Here is a 23072-nt window from a genome sequence, read left to right on the forward strand (position 1 = left end):
ATTTGGAAAGTAAAATTGATTTCTTTCAGCTCCAACATCAGGACAAAATGTCAAGTTGGCACACAAGATCTTTTCAAAACAAATGAGCACACTGCTGTGAAACCCACAGCACACACCCACACTCCAAAGAGGACTTTTTTTTTTGGATTAAATTAAAATAAGGATAGTAATATTAATAATAATAATAAATACGTTGCTGTTATATCTGTTTGACAATAATTTATAAATGCTTTAACGGCACACACATTATGTCTTGCCAATAAAGGTCAATGTATTGAATTGAGATAGAGAGACTGAGGGAGACAGAGGGAGGGGAGGTACGGGCGGAGAGAGGGAGGGAGGGAAGCAGAGAGACCCTGGCGGACAGCAGCAGAGAGGGAGGTTGGACCGGGAACAATAGAGAGAAACGAAGCCAGCCCTGAAACACCAAACAAACCGAGAGGGCGACAGAAAGAAAGAAACCTAGCGAGGGAGCTGGAGGAAGAGAGAGATAAACGGAGAACATGTGAGGAATAAAGACGGGAGGATTTTTTCCGGACCGGAGGGCTTGATTTCTCTCTTTCTTTGTCGGTGGATTGTATTGAACCGGATTCTGGTATGAACCCTGCAGAAGCGGCCGAGGAGGCGCCCAGCGACCCCGACACTGATGCCTTCTACAAAACAGGTAGGAAGACCCGGCTACAAATCAGCAAAATCTGCCACAAAAGCATCATAACTGTGGCGAATGTCACCAACTGAACAAGCACATGAAACCAAGTGAACATCAGCAGAAATCTGCAGAATATCAAAATCTGCTCCGTGCTGTCACACAGGCACAGCCAGATGGGGATCAAACAGGGAATCGTTCAAATTCAGCTTAAAATCATGGGAAATTGGCTTTTTGATGGTTTACATGCATTTACAGTGTAATTGTGTTTGTGTGTGTTTGTGCGCGCTTGTGCATATGTGTGTGCAATACTGTGAGCTCATGTGTCTGATGCTGATGGTCTCGAAAGAAAGAAAGAGGAATCATGGAGGAATGACATCAGATCAGCTCCTGGAAATCTCAGGAAGTCTGTTCTGTATGAGACTAAATTGAGATTTATGTAGAACTGTGAGACCTTTTAATAAGCAGGCTGTGTGGCTGTGTGTGTGTGTGTGTGCGCGCGCGCGTGTTTGAGTCACAGTATCTGTGTGTGTTTGTGTCTTACACTAATACATTTAGAAAATCAAGCGCTCATTCTGTGTAAACTGATCTAAAATGGTCAGAAGGTGAGAGAGAAAGTGTTTGTGGGCAGAATGTAATGATGCAGATTTTATGTATGTGCGTTTTGGTTACGTGTGCGTGTGTGTTTATGTGTGTGTGACACTGCTACCAGAGCATAATGGCTAAACACACAGCTGCAGCTGGCAAGTCTTTTCATAGATCATCCTTGATTAATTTCCTGGTCAGTCACACTGGACCTTTCTGGTTCTAGCTACCCAAATGGGAGACTTTTCTTTGTTATATGATTATAAATTAAATCTCTCTCTCTCTGAGTTGGTCACACAAAACATGTCACCTTACACTCTGAGAACTTGTGATGGGCATTTCCACAGCTTTCTGCCATTTTGAAGACCAAAGAATAAGTGATTAATCATGGAAATCATTGACAGATAGAGTTAATAAGCGAATATGACTTCTTCTGTGTGTGTGTGTTCGTGTGTGTGTGTGTAATGGCGAGAGAGAGAAAGAGGGTAAAATGACCCCAATAGGAAAATAGTCAGTTTAGGAAACTTGTGATACACTGGAAACATGTTTGATACATCACACACACATAGAGCTGTATGGAGGCACACCCTGAATCTCTCTCCGTCACTGTAATCCAGTTCAATAACTTTATTATGAACAATCCTACAAAGGTAGTTTATTAAATCGAACACACACACGCTCTGTGAGACATTGTGTGTGTTGTATAGAGTTACGTGTGTGATCTCCTTGTCTTCATTTTTCCCATAATATTAGATGACTGTCAGCTGGAACATTTCCAGGAGATGGACGTGGAAATCTGCTGGTTGACTCATCAGTGCAAACAATGAGACACAAAAAAAGGGGGGGGATACTGATTTTGTTCTGGCCGAAGTTACAACAACTGTCGGAGAGAAGTCAAGTATGTGTCCCTGAGAATGTTGATGTAAAAAACAACCAGTTATTAAGCTGAACACTTGCTGTGCTGCTGATGGCTAGCTGAAGTCCTGCTGCTCAAGGTGTCTTTGACTGCATCAATGGTCCAGATGCTTTTTGAAAATAGGAGACCTTTGGCTGACATTTTCTATATAGTGAAAGCCTCCGAGGCTCACGAGTACTGTAGGATTCATATAGTGCCAGCATTCCAAACTGAGACAAAAAACATGATTTGTCAAAAAGACTATGTGGTATGGTCCAGTTATCCAGCAGACTCTGGTGTTTTTGTGTTGACAACATCGAGATTCAGTGTAGGGCTATTTTTATTAGCGATTATATTGTCCCACAATTGCTTGAAAAAAACCCTGAAATGATTAACTATAAAAAAATGTTGCTTCCTAACTTTTTATTAATCAAGAAATCGATCAATCGACTAATTGTTTCAGCACTAGTTCATTGCTAGAAATAAACCTTCAAATCCCACTTCTTCAGTTTATTATCTGTGTGTGTATGAAATATTAGTGTGTCCCAAAGGCTGATTATTTAGAAACATAGAGAGTTTCAGAGGTGGATGTTCACCCATTTGATTTTAATAACTTTTTAATTCAGGTAGAACATATTCACATTTATAAAGTCCTTTCTCTGAACTTGTTTTTTCTCCACAGCTGTTACTGCAGTGCTGACAAGAGACTCTATAAAAATGTTTTATCTCATCTCTAAAGAAATAATGTCTCCACTCTTGGTGTGCAGAAAGACATAAAACTCCGGTCTCTTAAAGTGTGACCCCCTCTCCCATTCCCACTTGACAGGGTACAATAAATGACAAAATTATTTTTTAACAAAATGATTCACATACAGGTGAAAATGTAATGAATTTTGACAACAAACAAAAGACAAAACAAAAAGCAACCAGCACACATTAAAATACACCACCCTGTCTGAACAGCTGTGAGAGCGAAGATGAATGTCTGTTTGATTTTAGTACAGAGGAAATTACAGATGGCTCCCTACCACTTCTCCATTTCTAAAACCAATTCCACATTATTGAGTATCTGCCAATACAGATACGAATCTGATATTATACTTAGCAGTTAATAAGCCGATCAAACGTCAGTTTGCATGTTCCTGACATTGTCTCATAGAATTAAATCTACCTTACTCTTTTTAATTTGCCATTGATTTAACATCTCCATTGCTGCCATAATAGATTTCTCCATGTGGAGCACCGCTTTTTTCCAAAGCTGAATTCAGTCTATCCAGAGTGCTGTCAGACTTACTAATGACATAGGGCACACGTGATCCCCATGCTGACTAGTACTTCTGGCTTGTACAGTCCAACTTTGTCCTTATGCATCTGCAAGTATTTAATTAGATGTGTGATATTAACACTTCCAGCACTGATTCGGCCCTCAAAAAATTCTTCTTACACATTTTGCATTCTGCTGTTTTACTCTTTTTTTGTTTGTTTTGACACATTTTGCATTCTGCTGTTTTACTTTTTACATGTGTTGTAACACAGTGTAAAGTATTGTACATATTGTAATTTGACATAACTGTAATATGACAAAGGACAGTTTTGTGTGTAACTATAACATCTTAGGAAACAAATCCCATTAGACTGCTGACATTGACTGATAACGTTAATGACACCAACAAGCGTGCCAAATCCAGTCTTAGAAATTTAAACTTGTCGCCACAGACTGTATGCTTGTGACCCAAACCAGAACTACAGTATAATCGACAATTTCCCAGACTGAACAGACAAACAAAAAGGTCTTTGTGGAATTTTCATTATTAATACATAAGCCTGAAAAGGATTTGTGTTCATTTTATATACGTAGTGTTTAATTTAAGCTTTCTTTTTCATGCATATGTCTGAGGAACTTGATGTGTTTTCAAAAAGTGATAATTATCTACTTGAATTTTGTATTTATAGGAAACGGTGTAGCACTGAGAGAAGATAAAAACATGAAATGGAAATTAGACACTCAAAATTATCACATTTTCAGATAGCAACAGCAAAGAATAAAAAAAAAAAGTCAGAATATATACATACACAGGATGCATCATCACACACATACACACTCTCTCACAGGAAAGTGCGGGCGGAACGGCTGCTCAATGTTATGCTAATCAGTGGTTTATAAATAGGATCCTAAATTATCAGACAGAAACAGGAAGTGACACACACGCATTCATACCTACACGCATGCAATCAGAGCGCAGTTGTCTGAGTGTTTATCAGACAACTGACGCCAGCTGTCTGTCAATAGCTGCTGCTGTTGCTACGCTACCAGAATAATTGTAAATCACTCATTTTATTAGAATAACACACTTAACAAGCAGAAGCTAGTGATGTCATTCTGGCCTTTGTCGTGTTAGAAACAGGTGAAGCACAGCAGCTCCTCATGCAGGCATGCTGGGGGATTGAGACTACCTTCACACCAAGTGGCATCTTGGCTGAAAGCTGAGGACAGTGTCCATGTGCTAAAAACAGCATCAGATTTCTGCTAAATGCTGCTTCTTATAACTCTTTGATTAATCTTAATAGAATCTAATTAATAAGGCACAACCTCTCTATTGAAATACAAAGTGAGTACATTTTTTTTTATCTTTCATGTTACTGTTTGGCATTCTCATGAGATTGAATCTCGGTGTATGTTATTCATATTCCAGCAGTGAGGAGCAAAGCGAGCACTCTGTGCATGACCAAGTAATTAGGGATAATTTTCTCAGCTAATCTGTTAAAAGCCATGAGTAATGTCTGTAGCCATGGAGATGTTTAGTAAAGAGAAGATGGCGGTTTCAGCAGCTTTTCAAAGGGAAGTTTGCACACCTAGAAGATGACCAACATCACCAGCATCTCGTAGTTTAAATGTATACAACATTAGTGTTAGTTTGTTCATTTTGTTTACTATCCTTTTGTGTCTAATTATCAGAGAACAAAGGACATACAGTTAAAGAGAGACATAAACAATGCATCCCACAATTTATGTAAATCCTACAATCTGACAATCATGCACACTTTACACAGTGATTGGCCAGGTGTTCAAAGGTGTGCAGGTAGGCATTGTTTGAACTCATATCTCTGTTTTCATTATTCTGTCACTTTTCATGTACAGCTGAGTGGAACACTATGAGGGGCTTTGAGGAGAGACTGTCGAAAATTGTATGTAGTTACACACATTGGTACAATTTTTCATATCACGACTACAAAAACATGAGAAATAAATTGGGGAACCAGTGGCATTCAACAAGGAGGAGACTATAACAGCAGGTGCAATACACATATAAACCCCTTTGGCTTTAGACAGAGTTGGATGTCATGTTGGAAGATCTATATCTAATATGGAGTTGGTCCCCCCTACAAAAGCTTTCACTCTTCTGGGAAGGCTTTCTACAAGATTTTAGAGTTTCTCGGTCGGAATTTTTACCCGTTCATCCAGAAGAGCATTTGTGAGGTCAGACACTGATGCTGGACACGAGGGCCTGGCTCAAAATCTATGTTCTAGTTCTTCCCAAAGGTTGAGGTCAGGGCTCTGAGCGAGCCAGTCAAGTTCTTCCACACGAAATTGAGAAAAGCATTTCTTTGTGGAGATGGCTTTGTACACGGAGGCCTTGTCATATTGAAACTGGAAAAAGGCCAAACACACTGTTAAAAGAACTGTTTTCAAAAATTGTATATTGTAGCATTAAGATTTCCCTTGAGAAAGACCACACCGTGAAAAAACAGTGCCTACCAAAAGTATTGGGACATCCCGGTGTTTTTGTCCATATAGTGTAGTTGGAGTTGTGCCAGCAGTCCCTACTCCACTCTCTGAGTACTGATCTGATACCAGTGCTCTGATTTCCCCAAATTTAAAGTCTTAAAGTTATTGGAGTAATTTTTATACATGGTAACATAGAATTGCTGTGGCACTAATAACTAAGTCAGCTGCTTTCTGTGACTGAATGAACGTAACTGAAACAGGACAGTTCATTTTATAATGACAATGCAGGACCCTAGTTAGAGCTAGTTTGGAGCATACTAAGTACTTAAGGTAAGACCTTATTTCACCTTAGGGAGAGCTCATATTTCACGTTGACAAGACCTCATTTCACTCTGAAAACAAACACTTGACCAGAGGACAAAACTGAGGAGAGACCTTATTTTACCCTGAGAAGGATCTTGCATCCTGAAAACAGTCTGTAAAACAGACCTCATTTCTACTATCACAGGTTTTTCACAGTGCTGAAGGAAAGAATTGAAAAAATTACTATTTATGGTTGACAGTATTTGTGTTTTAGGCAGGACATCTAAGAATGAATGAATGTTGGTCTGTGTATGGTAGTGGATAAGTGTGTGTGTCTGTTTGAGAGTGCTTTTACATGGATGAGTGACCAGTAATCCAGTCATTCACCCTGATTCAGACACACGCACACACACACACACACACACACACTGCTTCCTCCAGGCTTAGAGCCAGATTAACCTGCAATATAAGCAGAGCGACAGAGAGGGGGAGAGAGAGTCTGGATGAACGGTAATTATGATGTGTGGTTTTGTTTAGTTAGGCTTAGTATTGCTTATCAGAATCCCGCTTTCATCGAGCTGTAGTTTGGATAGCCTCACGTCTTGGCAGAGGTGTCCTTAAAATCCATTACTGAGTTTATGCAGAGGGATTAAAACTAATGATAAAGGCTGTTGTTTAAATAAAGCTTAATGAGATCACACTGTCAGTAACACTACTCGGTCTAATACTAATCCACTAGTATTGCCAGCACTTACACTGATGCCTCTGCTCATGTGCTGCCATGAATACATATTAACAGACTTACTTCACTGAACATCTTCAGCTTTCACTGCGCATGTAGTTGCACAGCTGTGCAGGTGAGCTTAACACTATTCAAATTAGGACTGAAGACAGGAGTTGGTTTGGAGGCAGCTGTGATTCTGAAAACAGTACTGGATAAAACTGTAAATTCAATTAGTTTGACCGAGTTGTTGAATGAAATGAATTAGCACAGTAACAAGAGAACTGAAAAAAGTTATATTGTTTCTCATGCCTGTAAGAAACACACAGTTAAAGAAAATAGATTTTTTTCTTACTCTCTTTTGTCTTTTGGCACTTTTCCCTTTGTTGGATAGTTGACAGCATAGATACTGACAGGAAACATGGGAAGCAAGAGACATATGACACACAATAAAGGTCTCCATCTGGAATCAAACTGCAAAAATTGCAGTTATATGGTATGTAACCACATGACTGTGGCCATTCTGACTTTCAGGAATCACAGCTGTTTTTTTATTTGATTTGAGACATGCTGACTCCAGGAAAAATATATATATTGTAAAGCTTTTTCTGAATCTGACCAGCAGCCTTTTTAAGTTAATGTATGTATTCATTCATTTATCAATTGGGTTTACTGTCTGGGGCATGTGCACGTTTATCAGCATCACTGTAAATGTACCAGTGTTAGGCAAAGTGCAAAATTCAGCCCGCTGGATTAGCTGTTGTAGCTAAATGCATTGGGATCTATTTCTGGGGCGTCTCACTGGCTTTAAGAGAAGTAGTAGCAAACAAGATAAGTTGTAATGTTTTCAGAGGCGACCATCTGAAATTATTTATCTAACACTTAAGTTTACATGTAAAGTTATAGGCGTCCCACACTGGCGTTTATTATTTATTTTATTATTTATTATTATTTCATGTAATTTTCTATTCTACGGGTATGTTATGCTAGTTGCAGCTAATGTAGCCTCAAGCAGATGTGAGAAGGACTGGTAAGCTTACGTTTTTTCGGACTAACTAACTTGTTGTCTTCAGGACCAACCAACACTAACTTTAAGTGACATCAGTTCAGGCAATTTCTCAAATTCGTTTTTTTTATATGTATATGTTGTGGTACTCCCCAACTCCTATAAACAGACTTTGAGTTCTCCTTTAACAGTGCACATCTGGCCCCCACAGAAAGTAACTAACAGAAGTAAAATTGCATCATAAAAGCATTCTTCAGCTAATGTTCCAACTCCCATCTATGAATAATGAGTAGAAACCCAGAATCTATCATACGGACACAGCAAATGTCTGTTGCAGCTAAAACAGTCCTCTTATGCATGTGTAGTTATCTAAGGTTTCAACAGACAAATCATTTCTTAAAGCAGCTTTGGCATGGAGATAAACCCCGCAACCACCCCTCTCCCCAAACCCAAATATGTCAGCTGGAGTACTTAGGCTGAAACTGTGATATTGTGGCAACTCCTTATCCAAGACTATTTAGTAGTAAACCAGTAATACTGGGCTAAAATATGATGCTAAACAATATAATGAGGATCAACACACTGAATGAAAGTAGCAGAAATGCAGAGGAAACTCTGTCATTGTTCTTGTCTTTCTGTCTGCTTAAGGAAAATTCAGCAAATAGGGTTAATCATCCAATTCCTGCTGGTTCATTGATTTGGTGAGCTAGTAAGTATTTGTGATAGAAGGACAGTGTGTGTAGGATTGACTCAAAATCTACAGTGCCCATATTCATGGTAATGGAGGAACAGTGTATAGAGGTGTGGCTCAGAGGTGTGCTGTACTTTACTGGTCGCACAGCATGCCAACAGTTTAAATTGCTTGCGTTTTAAGTAAGTAAGATTATGGTGAATGAGTCGTCTGTCCTGTTCCTTTAAATGAGGCCTCAGGCCTGAGTCATGGTGAGGAAACCTGGAGGGAGGAGCTACACATATATTATTTAAGATTGTGTGTGTGTGTGTGTGTGTGTTTATGTGTGTGTCTGTGTGTGTGAGAGAGACCGAGAGAGAAAGAGAGAGAGTCTCTCATCCCGGCTGTCATCAGGAACAATAAGATGCTGCTGTTGAGGAGTGAGGCAGGGATTCCCTCCCTCCATCTCTTTCTTTGTCTCCCACTCATGCAGCCAGTCTCGCACAGTGGCAGATGGGTGTGAAGAATGAAATGTGTGGTTCTGTCTATGTGTGCGTATGTACGTGTGTTTGTGCATGTGCGATGTTGGGGTGACAGACAGGAACAGAGAGTGGGAGAGAGAGAGGCCGCTTAAGTGGATTAGTCCTTATTACCCACCAGGGGACAAACGAGAGAGAGAGCTACAGAGGCAGAGAGAAAGAGTGTTAAATAGATAAATACAAAGAAAGGATTTCCTGTCCTCCTCATCCTCCTCCTTTTGTTCCCTCCCTCCTTAAAAGCTTTCCAGTCTTTGGACAGCTGCAGCCATATGGTGTGTGTATGTGTGTGTTTTAGTGTAATGAGCATCCATTTTAACTATAATCGATCACAAAGACATTTTACTAACATGTATGTGAGTTTGTGTGTTACTGGCTGATTAGCGGTGCTAGCTAATAGACCTTGATGTTATTAACTCCTGTGGGCAGGTGTTTGCCTTTGTCTTTGTGCGTGTGTAACAGAGACAGGAAGCTTTTATCCTGATTGACAGAGCTGTTAAAAGTCACAAATAGGAAAATGGAAATAAGAATTTAATTCTACTATGATTTAAAGTGTACTTTCAATTTCAAAATATTTATTTATTTACAATTTAAGGTGTGTATTTTATATGTATAACACAAAATTACGCATGTGACAACGTCCGGTTTTCAAAATAAGGTGTCTATACAGGATGGAAGTAAGATTAATTGGACTATATTCACAGAAAGTATAAAACATATTACATGTGTCCATTAAAAGTAAACGGAAACATGTAATTTACTGGACCCTCTTGGACCAACCCACCATAGCCTCTCCAAATCCTGTGGGAAACAGTAAAAAGTACAATTTGACTATTTAATTTATGAAATGGTAATAAAAATTTTTTAAAAAGAGGCAAAAATGTGAATGTACTTGTTCTGTATTCGGTATTTGGCAAATTGGCGGGGGAGGGGGGGGGGGGGGGAATCAGAGTTGGACTAAACAACTCAAGCTCAAGACAGTTTTCTCATTAACATTTTGTCATCCCACTGGGATACACTTCTGATTTGTTATCCAATAACTTCCCTGGGATTTCTTTACAGGCTTTCCTGTTAACCTCTGATCATCTTGGCTGAAGGTTATTTCAATTACCTTAGATGTTTTCTCTCTTTGTCTCCACCTCCAGTATCATTTATACCTAGGGGGATGTACGATGGGTTGCTATTTATAGCTTCTGTAAATTGCACATATAGCACATGAAGCCACAGCAGTCATACTCCTGATGTTTAATTTAATTTCCCATGCTTAATTTGAAATTACCCTCACAGAAGTTGCAAGAATGAAGATTGAGAAAGGTGCGCATTTCACCTTGAGTCCCTTGAGAGGCTCCACTCTAGCCAACGGGCCAATCAGAATAGATTTCTCCCTGTTACCCAGGCCAGTTGTAGCCTGAGTAAAGCTGTCAACACACACACACGCACACACACTTAATAGGGCTTCCTTGGAGATCACCAGTACGCTTGACTCTGAGTAATTACTCACCACCCACCGTTTAAGTCTGTTTATGTGCGTGTTGGTTTGATGCAGAGAAAGATGGCTCTGTCAGAGAGCCAAAATTTCAAGCAGAACAATATCACATTGGCTGATTTTATATTTGCTATGTTTTACTGCTAAAGCAATTTTAAGTTAATTGATGAGTTTGATCGGAGGTTTCTGAAATGTGAGGCTTTGCTGCTTTTCTCTGATTCGCAGGCTCTGTTAAAGTGCAATGCATTCTATACACTGATAAATCAATTTATTGTACATGAATTGATAATGGCAAAAATTGCTTGTTGCAATCCTGCCATACTGGCAAATTTTCCATTTTAAGAAGAAGAGAGATTGATGTCTTGACCAGAAAACAACACAAACACAGTTTGAAGTCCAGCGTTTGAAATGGAGTGCATCTTGCGGTTCTGTCTCTGGAACAGTCTGTGTGTACGAGTCTCTGTGATATAACAAGACGTGATGAGGTTATTTTTGTTTTGGTCCTAGTGTACCGTCATCTTTGTGATTGATTTTTTTTAACTCTCTAATAATCAGAGTGATGTTGTGCCTGATTCTCTGATTGCATTGAACCACTTGAAGGTCAATAACAAAAGGCTCACTCACATTCAAATTGTGATTACAACCTGGAGACTCCTCAAAAGGAATGATAAATGATTCAGAACTGATACGTAGTCTTTACGTAAGTATTAAAGTAGTTAAATAGTTTTTCTTGAAAATGTTTGTCGAAAAACAACTAAAACATTCACGAATAGACAGCTAACTTAATTTGAAACACTGGCCTCCTGTTTGCATTACAACGTTACAAACAAGTATTGCGCATTTAAAGTTGTCAGCTCTAACTTGATTCCACATTTGGGGATTTTTATTAAACATTTACTACTAAGTTGCAAGTCAGAACCATATTATTATTATTATTATATTACCATAAAAATTACATGTGGTTAAACACATTAATTCAGGCACAGGTGTATGTATAGAAACTCCCAGAAATTAAAAAAATAAATGTTCTCATCCAAGTCTAAGTTAGACAGCAAAAAAAATAATTTTCCTAAATGACAGAATAGTCCATCAAGGGCCAGCTCACCAAGTTTATAAGTTACAGTAAAATTTCTACTTGCATATCTAACAAATCCAGGGGATTTGTTGGGAATCCTGGTATGTCTGTTTCCAGATCATCACTAATGCTTGTTTTATTGAGCTCACCATCAGTTCCTCAGCTGACGGGTTCAGGAAAAAACGCTTTGTTCCATTGAGATGAGGCAGCAGAAACAATTAGAAAGATCAAAAGATTCTTAAAATCATTCAAGCTGTGCTTTTAAAATCTCCACATTTGGAACATTTACTACTGAGTTGCAATTCAGAACCATATTACTGTAAAATAATTTTCTATTTCATGTATATTTTTAAATTAGTCTTAGTCCACTGAGAAACTCCATATGGGAAGATTTGAACAGTGTAACCTATAAAAGTCCTTTTTTTTTTCAGTTTTGGTCCTTTTTACTAGCTTGTTTTATTTGACCAACAGTCCAAAAATCAAAAATTATATGTATTTACAAAAACAGCAAATCCTAACAATTTATTACAAGTGAATATTTGACATTTTGGCTTGAAAAATTACTTAAAACTGACCTGCATTCAAATCGTCGTCAGACTGATGGAATCCAAAATTGCTAATTGGCGCACAGAAGAGGATGTCTTGGTGGTATCAGCATTAGAAATGTGACCTTGCTAGGAATTACCATATATATATATATATATATATATATATATATAATGACCATATTTACAGTTCCGTATAGTCCAATTTGCATGAAAACATCCTGGTCACCAAATACACCTGGCACAGAGCCATCACGTAGGAATATCTATTTATAAATATGGCATTGGTTTGACAGTTTGTCATTTTAGATTAGTTGGGTCAGATTTACGGCTCTCTCCTTGTCCCAATATCAGTGCTGTTCATTGGTTCACTGCAGTCAGTAATTAGCCTGTTATCCTGCACTACACTGCAGTAAAACGCTTTATTGGTCGCTCGTTAGTAAAAAACAAACAGCAAGAAACTACTGTGTATGTTTACGTGTGTGTGTGTGTGTGTGTGTGTGGGAGAGTAAGACAGAGTGAGTACAATGAGGTCCGGGAAAAGAATGTGTTTGTGATAAAATGTGATCTAAATGGATAGAAGTGTGACAGATAAGATTCCTTGTCTGACTCCTACAGTGTAGTTTGCCGGCTAGACTGACAAATGGAAGACTGTAATAACAGTTGGGGATAACTTAGGGAAGACATCTCTTTACAAAACTAGAAACTGTAATACAGCCATGTGTGAAACATATGGAGAGTCTAGCTCTGTCTGGGGACTCTTAAACAACCACACAGTGGTTTAGAAGAAAATTACATTTGATTGAAGACATTTCTTCAGGTACAGGTGATGTATACGAATTAAATTTTCTCATCTAAGTTTCAATTAGACAGCAAAAAAAGCTAATTTCCCTAAATGTCAGAGAAGTCCCTCCAGGGCCAGCTCACAAAGTTTATAATTTACAGTGAAATTTCCACTTGCATGTCTAACAAATCCAGGGGATTTGGTGGGAATCCTGGTATGTCTGTTTCCAGTTCATCAGTAATGCTAGTTTTATTAAACACACCATCAGTTGCTCAACTGACAGGTTCAGAAAACCTTTATTGTTCCCCTGGGATGAGGAGGCAGCAGAAACAAGTATAAGGAGCAAAACGCTATTAAAATCGTTCATGCTTTTCTTTTAGTGCCAGATACCCGTGCCTACTGTTGACAGCAACACAGCAGGGCCATCCTCAAGAAAAATATGCTATATTAAAAGTCAAAGGCAGACACAGTTCTACATCAAGTTAAATAGAGTTAAAGAAAACGTGTTTATCAAACGACCACACTCAAAGTTGTGGTCATAGTGTGGAATGTAATGTAATGTTGTACTTGGTTGTACACGTTAAAACTGACAGAAATAGTGAAACAGTGAAAGAGAACTTCCTTTCTCACATCTGCGCAGCTGAGCGGCTGTTATCCCCTAAAGGTGTGGGTGTAGGTGAGTTTCCTTACCAGTCAGTCAGAACTGAAGAAGTCTCTGGGATGAGTGACGAAATGTCTTCTAGTTTCTTCTACCAAGTCCAGCTGCCCTTGACCTCAAGCTTCATTGGATAACTATGACTATTGTGTGGGTGTAGGGGTTTCCAAAGCTATCTGACCTTCTGACAAGCAGTTCTGATGAAGCATACAGGTCCCGTAACACACTGGTATGGAAGGCATAAGGAGAAAGCTGTTGGTAAATGCAAATAGTGACATCTTTAACAGCCTGTTTGCTGGCTTAATAATGATTGTGTGGCTTACTTGATTTAATAGTGAGGTTTTTTTTATAGAAAGGATTTATTATCCAGTAAAATACAATATATGGTAAAGTGCTGAAAGTGGGGAGTTATCCTTGGTGTGTGTGGGCCCTTGTGTTGACCACCCATGTTACCCCCAAAAACCCAGATGGAATAAAGTCTCTCAAGCTGTGAAGATGAGCTCTTTGAACACGCTTACTCTCTATACTCCATAGCCAAAAGTTTTCTTTCAATATTCAAACTTGGCTATAGTCTGCAAATACAATAACGTTTGTGTTCCCGTTTGTGTTGAAGGACTCACAGGACAATTAATCAGATAGAAAATGTAGGTTTTGCACTGTGAGTGCGGGTTGAGGGTTATTTTTATCTTGTAAATGTTTTTGTTATGTGGTGTCTGGTGTGACTCATTTAGTTTTGACCAGTCACTAGCTGAGTCTCTGGACACAGAACTCCTGCCCCAAAGAAATGATATACATGCATTGGTATACTGGTGAAAGTAACTCTTATGGAGTGCCACCTTATGTCATAAAATCTGAATTATACTTTTCAATTAAAAGATTGTGTGCTCCAAATGACATATGTACTGACTGATGAACTGACTAATTTACAGGCTGACTGTTTACTGACTGGTATGCTTTGCTGTGAACTAGCTGGTTTCTTAGTTTACTGACTGCTTGTCCTCAGTTTAACTTCAGCTCAGCCTAAAACTTTGAACCTCTCAGGCAAATGAAGATTTAGTATGCTGCGGTTTGGCCTGAGTCAGTGAGTTTGTGTGTATATGTGTGTCATGGACAGTTGGAAAACCCTCCAGTACAACCACAAGTAGCTCTTGTGGAGAGTCTGTGCAGTTGTGTGTTCGGGTGTGCATTAAAATCCTGAATTTCATTCATTTTCAAAGTTCTGTTCATAGTTTCCATGCAGACAGAATGAATGAAGCAGCTGGGACTGATTCACAACACTCTTCGTTTTATTCTCTCTTCCTTTGGGTTTCTTTTTAAAAGTGGTTTCTTTGGGTAGGCATTTATTTTATTCATTTTCAAAATTTGTATCCGTCCTCCACTGTTCAGTAGTGTTTCTACCTTCTCCTGGCATTCTTTTTTTTCTCCTTCTTTCTTTGAACCAAGTAATCAGAGCTCATTCATCCTTAGAGGGGGCTACACACACACACACAAACACAGGAACATTTGTGTCAGGCTGCAATTGAGCGAACAGAACCTGGCTTACTGAAGAGTATTAATAGAACAGAGAGAACAAGAGTGGAAACATTAATCCTTAATATTCCTCAGTTCAGGGTACAATTATCATCTGATCTTCTGGGCTTTACATCTATGATCTGAGAAATTTGTCTCACTGCTTCCTCTTCCCATGATGCTAATCCAAGATTCATTAGAGAATACAAACACTATCATTACTGAGACAAGATTTGGACAGAAAATGGCAGCGTTCATCCTGCCAGCTGACAGGTAGGATTCGGTAAAATGCCAGACTCAGCTACATCATCTCTTTAACTGGCTGATGCTGATGTACTGGGATATGGTGTATTGTGTCTAGTGCATATCAATGCCCTGAAGGCATGGCTAACATGTATTTTTAGGATCATCCAAATTTTTGTTCAGTGTCATGTTGACATGCATTAAATTCACTTACACAAGTTCGGATTAAAGAATTGAGATGTCAAGGTGTTACTTTAACTGTTCTGGACTTCTCTACCACCCGTGTTACTGTAGGCTGACGATATGCATTTCAAACACAATATAATGTATTGATTATCAGCTTTAGGAGCCAAGTTTGCCAAATATAGCCAAATATAGCCAAAATAATACTGTTAAATATGTCAACATGGCTATACACATTACAGTGTTTAATTGATTGCAAATTTGTAGTAGTGTTAAATGTGTTCTTGCATGTATTGTATCATACTGCTCTCAGAAATGTAATTTCTGTCAGGCTGTAATTACTATGATACCAGCCAGATCTGTGAAATCAGAGCTGTGAAATCAGTTTGAGCACAATCGGAAAACAACAATCAGGAACAAACCCAAGCACCAAGCACTGAAGTTGCTGAATAGATCGAATTTTGATCCAAGGTTTTAAAAATCAGTTGATTAAAGTTGCTGAATTTTTCCAGCAAGATCTAATAAAGCTTACCCTCTTCAGCCTGCTATGTATTGCTGTGTTCACATGTGATTCTGGATATTTCTGATTATATTGGATGGATGGTAGAGCTGGGAAAGATTCCCACGTTTAAGACTTGCGAATTTGCGAGTTGCTCGTGTAAGGGTTAAAAATACTGGTTGTTGACAATAAAACACTATGTTAAATTTAGGTTTAATTACCTTGAATGACCAACTTTCACAAGCAAAAAGGATTGGGAAGCACTGATTAAATCTTCAAAAATGTGGTTTGGGTGATATGATGGTATATATATATATATTGTGCAACAGTAGAAATGTGTCAACTGGTAGAGATTTGGCAATACTAGTGTATTATATTTAGAAATCAGGGCAGGATTCTCGTAATCTCGTGTGATCTCGCAAATCCAGCTGTTTCGCAAGGTAGGATGATTTGGGCAGCAGGACAGCTTTGCATGTTTTCTTTCATGTGACATGAGAGCTACAGTTGGTAGCAGCACCTCTGAGTTGGTTTGCCAACCTCTACAGAAGAAGAGAGCGAGAAGAAAACATGGAGGTGTAGAGTGAAATGGAAAACACAGAGCAGGAGGATTTGTTTTTGTTTGAATGTTCCAAATAAAAGAAGAAAATAATCAAATGTGATGAAGTATGGGTATTTTAAACCATTATTTTATTGAATTTACAAACAATTACTTTATCGTGATATATACAGTGATATAAAATTTCGTGTCATTATAGATGATTTTGGCCATATCGCCCAACCCTACTGTGTTAATGTAAAAATCTAGCTTCAGCTGTCAAATAAAGGTAGTGGAATAGAAAGTACAATATTTATTTTTTATTTTTATAGTAGAAGTGTTACGTAGCATGAAATAGAAATAATGTAAAGTACTTCAAAATTGTACTGATGTGCAGTATTTCACTAAGTTACTTTCCACCACTGCTAATAATTCATGTAATAGTGATATAAATTACAGATTTGAAATGTGTTTGCTGAATGTGGCGCCTCTAAGTACCTAACTGTCACCAGGCTCTTCACACATACGCACACTGACACACACACATTCCATGTCTGACCACTCAGTCTAAGTTTTTCCTCTCTACAGACAGCTGCTGTCTGGAGACTGAAAGCTGATCCAGAGAGGGAGAGGGCTAGAGAGAGTTTCATCTGATAGCTGAAACACGTGTTCCATGTTTTAACATTTGGTTCCTCTCTGTTTCCAGCTCTGTATTTCCTTGAGGAAGGCAACTCGGGCTTCCTCCCGACCTCTGACCTCTCTGATTAATCATGTTCACGTGTGTAGGATAGTGTGCAATGAATGGATGGTTCGCTGGTGCAGCCAAGGCTACACAGTCCAGAACGTTATTTTCTATCAGTAAAAGAAGACATCTACATTGTCTTTGGTTTGTCTTTCTGCACCCTCGTAATTAATTGTGTGTATATGCTGAGAATATCTAGCATGGAAGTAGCCACAGAAAACACTGATCATCATTGATCAGCCGTTTTGCAAATAGACCCATTGTTGTACAAGCTAGGTTCGGCTTTAAGATACCACCAGAGGTAAGAGAGAAAATCAGTTTTTCCATACCAGATCCTTCTAACCAGTGAATCAGAATCACTGCAATGTTTCTTCTTACTGAGACCAGTAGTTTGATCCAAGGCTACAATACTAAAGGATTCTGCTGTACTTCTGTGTGTGTGTGTGTGTGTGTGTGTGTGTGTGCTGAGTCAGCACCCTCCAGATGGCATCTCTCTATGTGGTTGGGACGCAGCACAAATGATGTCATCACCCCCAAACCGAAGCTTTGATTTGATTGGTTGCTGCTGAATGAGTCAGATGGTGGCGATGGACATGAGAGAGAAAGGGACATACACACAAATATAGATACAAGTGTACATTTTAAGCACACATACACAAGGTCTTCCTCGGTTAGTGAGTTCCTTAGTAGGTGAGAGTATTTTGTTTTTATGGCTGAAGGCCTGTGTGTGCAGCAGCCTTGAGTCCTTAATAGGAGGAAAAGCTCATTGTTGTCACGGTGGAAAGAGCAGGGAGAGTCAGTCAATTATCTATAAATGAGGAGTGAGTAGTTATGCTGACTGTGTAGAGACATGGATATACAGAGAGAGAGAGGGAGAGAGAGAGAGAGAGAGAGAGAGAGAGAGATGCAAACAGTTGCCTCTCTAATAACTGCATTGTATGTAGCGACTGTCCCTTTATGAGAAGAACCTTCTCTATGGATCTGCTGTGTCTGTGACCTGAGTGTGATGCCTGGCAAGCACTTAACAGTTACAATCTCTCTTTCTATGTGTGTGTGAGTGTGTGTGTGTGTGTGTGTGTGTGTGTGTGTGTGTGTGTGTGTGCACGTTTGGGAGTGTGGTTGTCAGAGACAGGGAGTGAGCGAGCAGTGTGTGGTTTGTGTTGGAAGGGTGATGGATGTGGTTTTCCTCTGCAGGGGAAACTGGAGCCGAGGCCATTAAAATGTGTGTGTGTGTGTGTGTGAATCTGAGAGATTCAGACGGGAAACGTATTCACCCTGCAGTGCTGAAGAATATATCCATGTAATATGTTAAAATAATGAGAGATATGAATTATTTAGATTCAGTATGATACAGCGGATACTTACATTACACAACTACTGACTGCTGCTGAGACCTGGGAAGCTGGACTGAGGGTGCTCAGGTCTGGGTCAGTTGTTGTTGAAAGTCCAGGGATCAAATAATGAAAATCAGACTGTGTGATGTCGAAAGACTCTAATGTCTAATGTCTTCTATATACTGGCCTCTAGTGTGATGGTACAGCTACAAAAAGACCAGCAGTAGTATGTTCAAAACCAGCGAGGAGACTGAAAAGGTGGGAGGTTAATTAAAAATAATGAGTTGCGTGGGTTTTCTCTCTACCAGCCATATCAGCTACTGATATCATGAACCATCGCAGTTGAACAAGTTTTAAATCTGTGAAACGATGGTTCAGCACTGAGAGGCACATCATATTTACTGTATATATAGTGTCTATGAAGATTCTCAGTCATCCAGGTCATAGTTATCCAACGAAGGTTAAAATGAAGGGCAACTGGACTTGGTCAACCAAGTCCAGTTGCCCTTCATTTTAACCTTCGTTGGATGTATATATAGTGTATGGACAGAAATCTGAGGAGGAAACCATTCAAAACAACAACTTGCCTAAACATGACATTTGAGTTAATGTGGCTATTATATACTGTGTCTGTTTCATGAAGCAAGCAGGAGATATTATTAGCAGTTGTTCATGAGCACTGACTCTGAAAATTGGAAGCTGTTTGAACAAGCACAAATGGGAGATTTTGCTTGGCACAAGTGGACATCCACATCTGCACAGGTATCAGCTGTTTCCACTTGTTTACCATCATGAAACTAGAAGTCATAGCATTTGTTGATAGTGACTGATATCAATATTTTCCTCTTTAATATCTGCCAAGCCGTTCATATACATGTTGCTCACAGTAGCTATAAAGATGTGCATAAATAATATTATGTATATCCAGTGTCTGAAGTACTAACCACACATCTCTCACCTCTAAACTCCATATGTCACTGGTTAGACTGAAAAAAGAAGTTCAAGAACTTGCATACAGATCTTTTTTGTTTGTATCATGTGCAGAGGGACACACACACAAACAGTTTTAAGCTATTCCACTGATCAACAGTTGTGGTGGTAATAAGCCAATTAACATAGCAATGTGCCAGCAAAAGCAATGAAGAAGACTGCTAGTTTGTAAACATGAATGTAAACAATGCAGGTTTCAAAATAGTCAAATAATGGACTTTGCAAATGTTTCATGTGAGAGAGGAAATGTATTGAACATGTTTGTTAGGTCTCAAGAATACAAAGTGCATTTCAGTCAGAAACACTGACTGTGTTTGTTTACAAGAAAACTCCACAGGGTAGCTTTTAATTGCAGAGCCGCAGCTCTGCTGAAGTTACAAAGTTCACTCACCTCCAGCTCTCTCTGCAGAGTTCACAGTTACACTGGTGTACAGTATGTCTGCCTGTCCACCATTCCATCCCACTTTCATTATTTACCTCAATTTTTTTTTACTTTTCTGTGCACTTTAAAGCATAAATGAGCAAAGTAAATTTATTATGTTTTAGATGGACATCCATTTATGTTTTAGTTGCAAAGCTGACCTCCTCAAAAATGTAACCGCACATCGGAAACATGTTTCCGTGAGACCACAAATCCTAAATGTTATCCTAAACTGAGGTAAGATAGGATTTTAGAATTAAGAAGTTTCTGTAATGAGCCCCCAGTCCTATAGATCTGTGTTTAAAGCTCACTGTCGCCCTTATTCACAAAGTAAATTGAAGAATGTAAACACAGTTCCTGTGGGGAATTGAAAGCACAATACGGACTGATCATATACAATAAATGCATCTAGCGTTGCAGAGGTGATATCAATGGTTGAAAACTACAAATCACAATATTCACCGTATGTACTTATAGTGGGACTATATTCCCCCTCGCATTGACTATAAAACAAATTGGAGTTTTTCCTCATTTGAATTGAGGCTCTAAAGATAGAGAACATTGCATGCTAAACAGATTGGAAAGCCCCTTGAGGCAATTGTTATTTGTGATATTGGGCTATATAAATCCAGCCTAACGCTGCTGCTGTATGGACTCTTCTTTCTGATTGGACATCTATCCCTACAGATGTTTCTCGGTGACCACTTCACACATCACTAAGGGCTTTACTATCTAACAAATCCCTGCTGTTTTGAAACTCAATGTGAGGGAGTGTACGAGCTTAATAAGGACTCAAACACAAATGTGGTAATAGATACAAACAGCTGACGCAACCCAATCCTGACAGTTAACACATGCTGACGTGACTGGATGACATGTGTTACTTTGATCAAACAGTTGTAACCTGCACCAACGTCATTGATAGATGAATGGATGATAACTGCTCGGCTGAGGCTTCAGGGGTTTAAGCTTCTACAGCTATTAATTCAAGAATACTGTACAGGGTCACTTTGAATTCTTTAACATGTAAGCTAAGCAACATTAGATATGATAGACCCCATGTAACACATGAGGTCCGACAGACGGTTGTCGGAGCAGCTGTTGCGAGCGTGCAAAAAGCCTCACCTGTTGCCTTCTAAAGACATTTAGGCAGACACACACAAACACACACACACACACACACACACACACACACACACACGTCCTGTGTATGTGTGTGTGTGTGTGTATGAATGTGTATAGCAATGGTCGCAAAAGCTGGCCCACCAGCAATAAAATCTGGCCCGTGGCCAGATTACTTTGATAGCGATTTGATGGCAAAAAAAAAAGAGACAATTATAGCGGCTGATGCTGAAACAGATCTCAGTCATGACAGTAAAAGCTACTCACATAATCACTTCCTTTTAAGTGATTGTGCCTACAAAATAAAAGCGAGAAAATCTTTGCAGCAGTGCTTTATGTCGTGTTTAATTGAGAGCTTTTACTTTGAAAAGTTCTGAAGGAAATTCAAATGAGTCTCTGGCTTGCTTGACACACCGCTGAAAAACCCGTCAGAAAACGCGAGATCGGATTCCGCTGAATGAGAAACGCAGGAATTTCTTCTGCATGATCAATTTGTTGAAAAAGGAAGGAATAAATACTAGCAGCAAGCGAGGAGTTAACACACAACCCTCCAAATGGGAAACCTGTCCACTACCAACTGAGCTAATCGCACACACAGTAAATGTGAGAATATGAATAGTCAATGGACAATGTTGTGGCCCACCATCTAATGACATGAACAAAATCTGGCCCAATGCCAGACTTATTTGCTAACCCCAGGTGTATGGCCTCTCACTGACGCACTTGGCAGTTTGGTTTTGCATAAAGCTCTTTAACTGTGTTCGATCGTTATTCAAAACTACTAGATGGAGCAAACACACACACACACACACACACATCCACTCACACTTTCATTCCCAGATACATTAGGCTCCTGTGACCTTTTGAATTTTGGCTACAGTTATGCAGGTCTTGCAAATGAGCCTCTCTCCTCTCTCATATTTATAGTGATTTATACAGCCTTAATTACTAAAACGGATGTCTGTTGGCTGTCTGAGCATCCTCAGTGTCACCTTCACTGTCTAGTGACAAGCGTGTATCTCTCACTGTTACTACGTGAACAGAACATAAAATTTAAAAAAGGATCTCACTGCGTATCCCTATCTCTCTGCATTGTGGATGCATTTCAATGACGGTAGCAGTCCTTCCTGTAAGGTTGGGTCATCATTTGGTTCCTGTGTGCTGCTTCGAAGAGCTTGTGTGTGTGTTGGGGGGTGGGGATTAGCAGTGTTAATGGTTCCAGCAGGACTGCATGTTGACCTTTAACATCCACACGTCTGGAAACGTTGAACACCAGCTATGTCTCTCTGCATGTAAGCGCACGCGAGTGCTTGGGTGTACGTGTGTGTGCAGTCGAGCATATTGTGACCTTACCCCTGTAGTTAGTCATAATAATAGACATAGATAAAATGGATCACACACACTGACACACTCACACCACTGGCAGTGACATCACTTCCGGACTCCGTGACCTTGCTGTGGCAAAAGAGGCACACACCAGAGTACATTCGTGGTTGTGAATTTTACTTTGGTAGTGTGGGAATAAATGTTTCTCCTGTGAAATGTGTGCGTGTGGGTGTGTGGTGGGGGTGCTGTTGTGAAGTGAAGGTTGTATGTTCAAATCCTGCCATGTCCAGGTTAAAATGCCTACCATTACCAGGTTGTCCGGGAGTAAATGAGAATAACACACGGGACATACTGTTAATCTAAGACATGTACACACGCAAACTTCACAGGAATAAAACATTAGAGCAACATTTATTCCCACTACCAAATGAAGAAAACATGAACGTTCTCTGAAAGACTTCTGAGGACTTCTGTGTGTGTGTGTGTGTGTGTGTGTGTGTGTGAGTTCGAGCGAGAAAGCGGTTGGTTTGGTCG

The 23072-nt window shown here is 39.4% G+C and overlaps 1 protein-coding gene across 2 annotated transcripts in view; it reads left to right on the forward strand.

Annotated features, from left to right (window-relative positions):
* The first annotated feature begins 365 nt into the window (after window positions 1-365).
* The window catches only part of kalrna (kalirin RhoGEF kinase a), a 155225-nt gene continuing 132518 nt past the window's right edge, over window positions 366-23072 (forward strand). Inside the window, exon 1 of one of the 2 annotated variants that reach the window (XM_038721295.1) lies at window positions 366-664. In XM_038721295.1, the coding sequence (XP_038577223.1) occupies window positions 598-664 (67 nt within the window). In that variant the 5' untranslated portion in view covers window positions 366-597. The remainder of the gene's footprint in view (window positions 665-23072) is intronic. The other variant, XM_038721296.1, reaches the window with a different exon arrangement.

Source organism: Micropterus salmoides, unplaced genomic scaffold (assembly GCF_014851395.1).
Source record: "Micropterus salmoides isolate LMB-PRFRI ecotype aquatic unplaced genomic scaffold, ASM1485139v1 Ms_hic_scaffold_15, whole genome shotgun sequence".
NCBI lineage: Eukaryota > Metazoa > Chordata > Actinopteri > Centrarchiformes > Centrarchidae > Micropterus > Micropterus salmoides.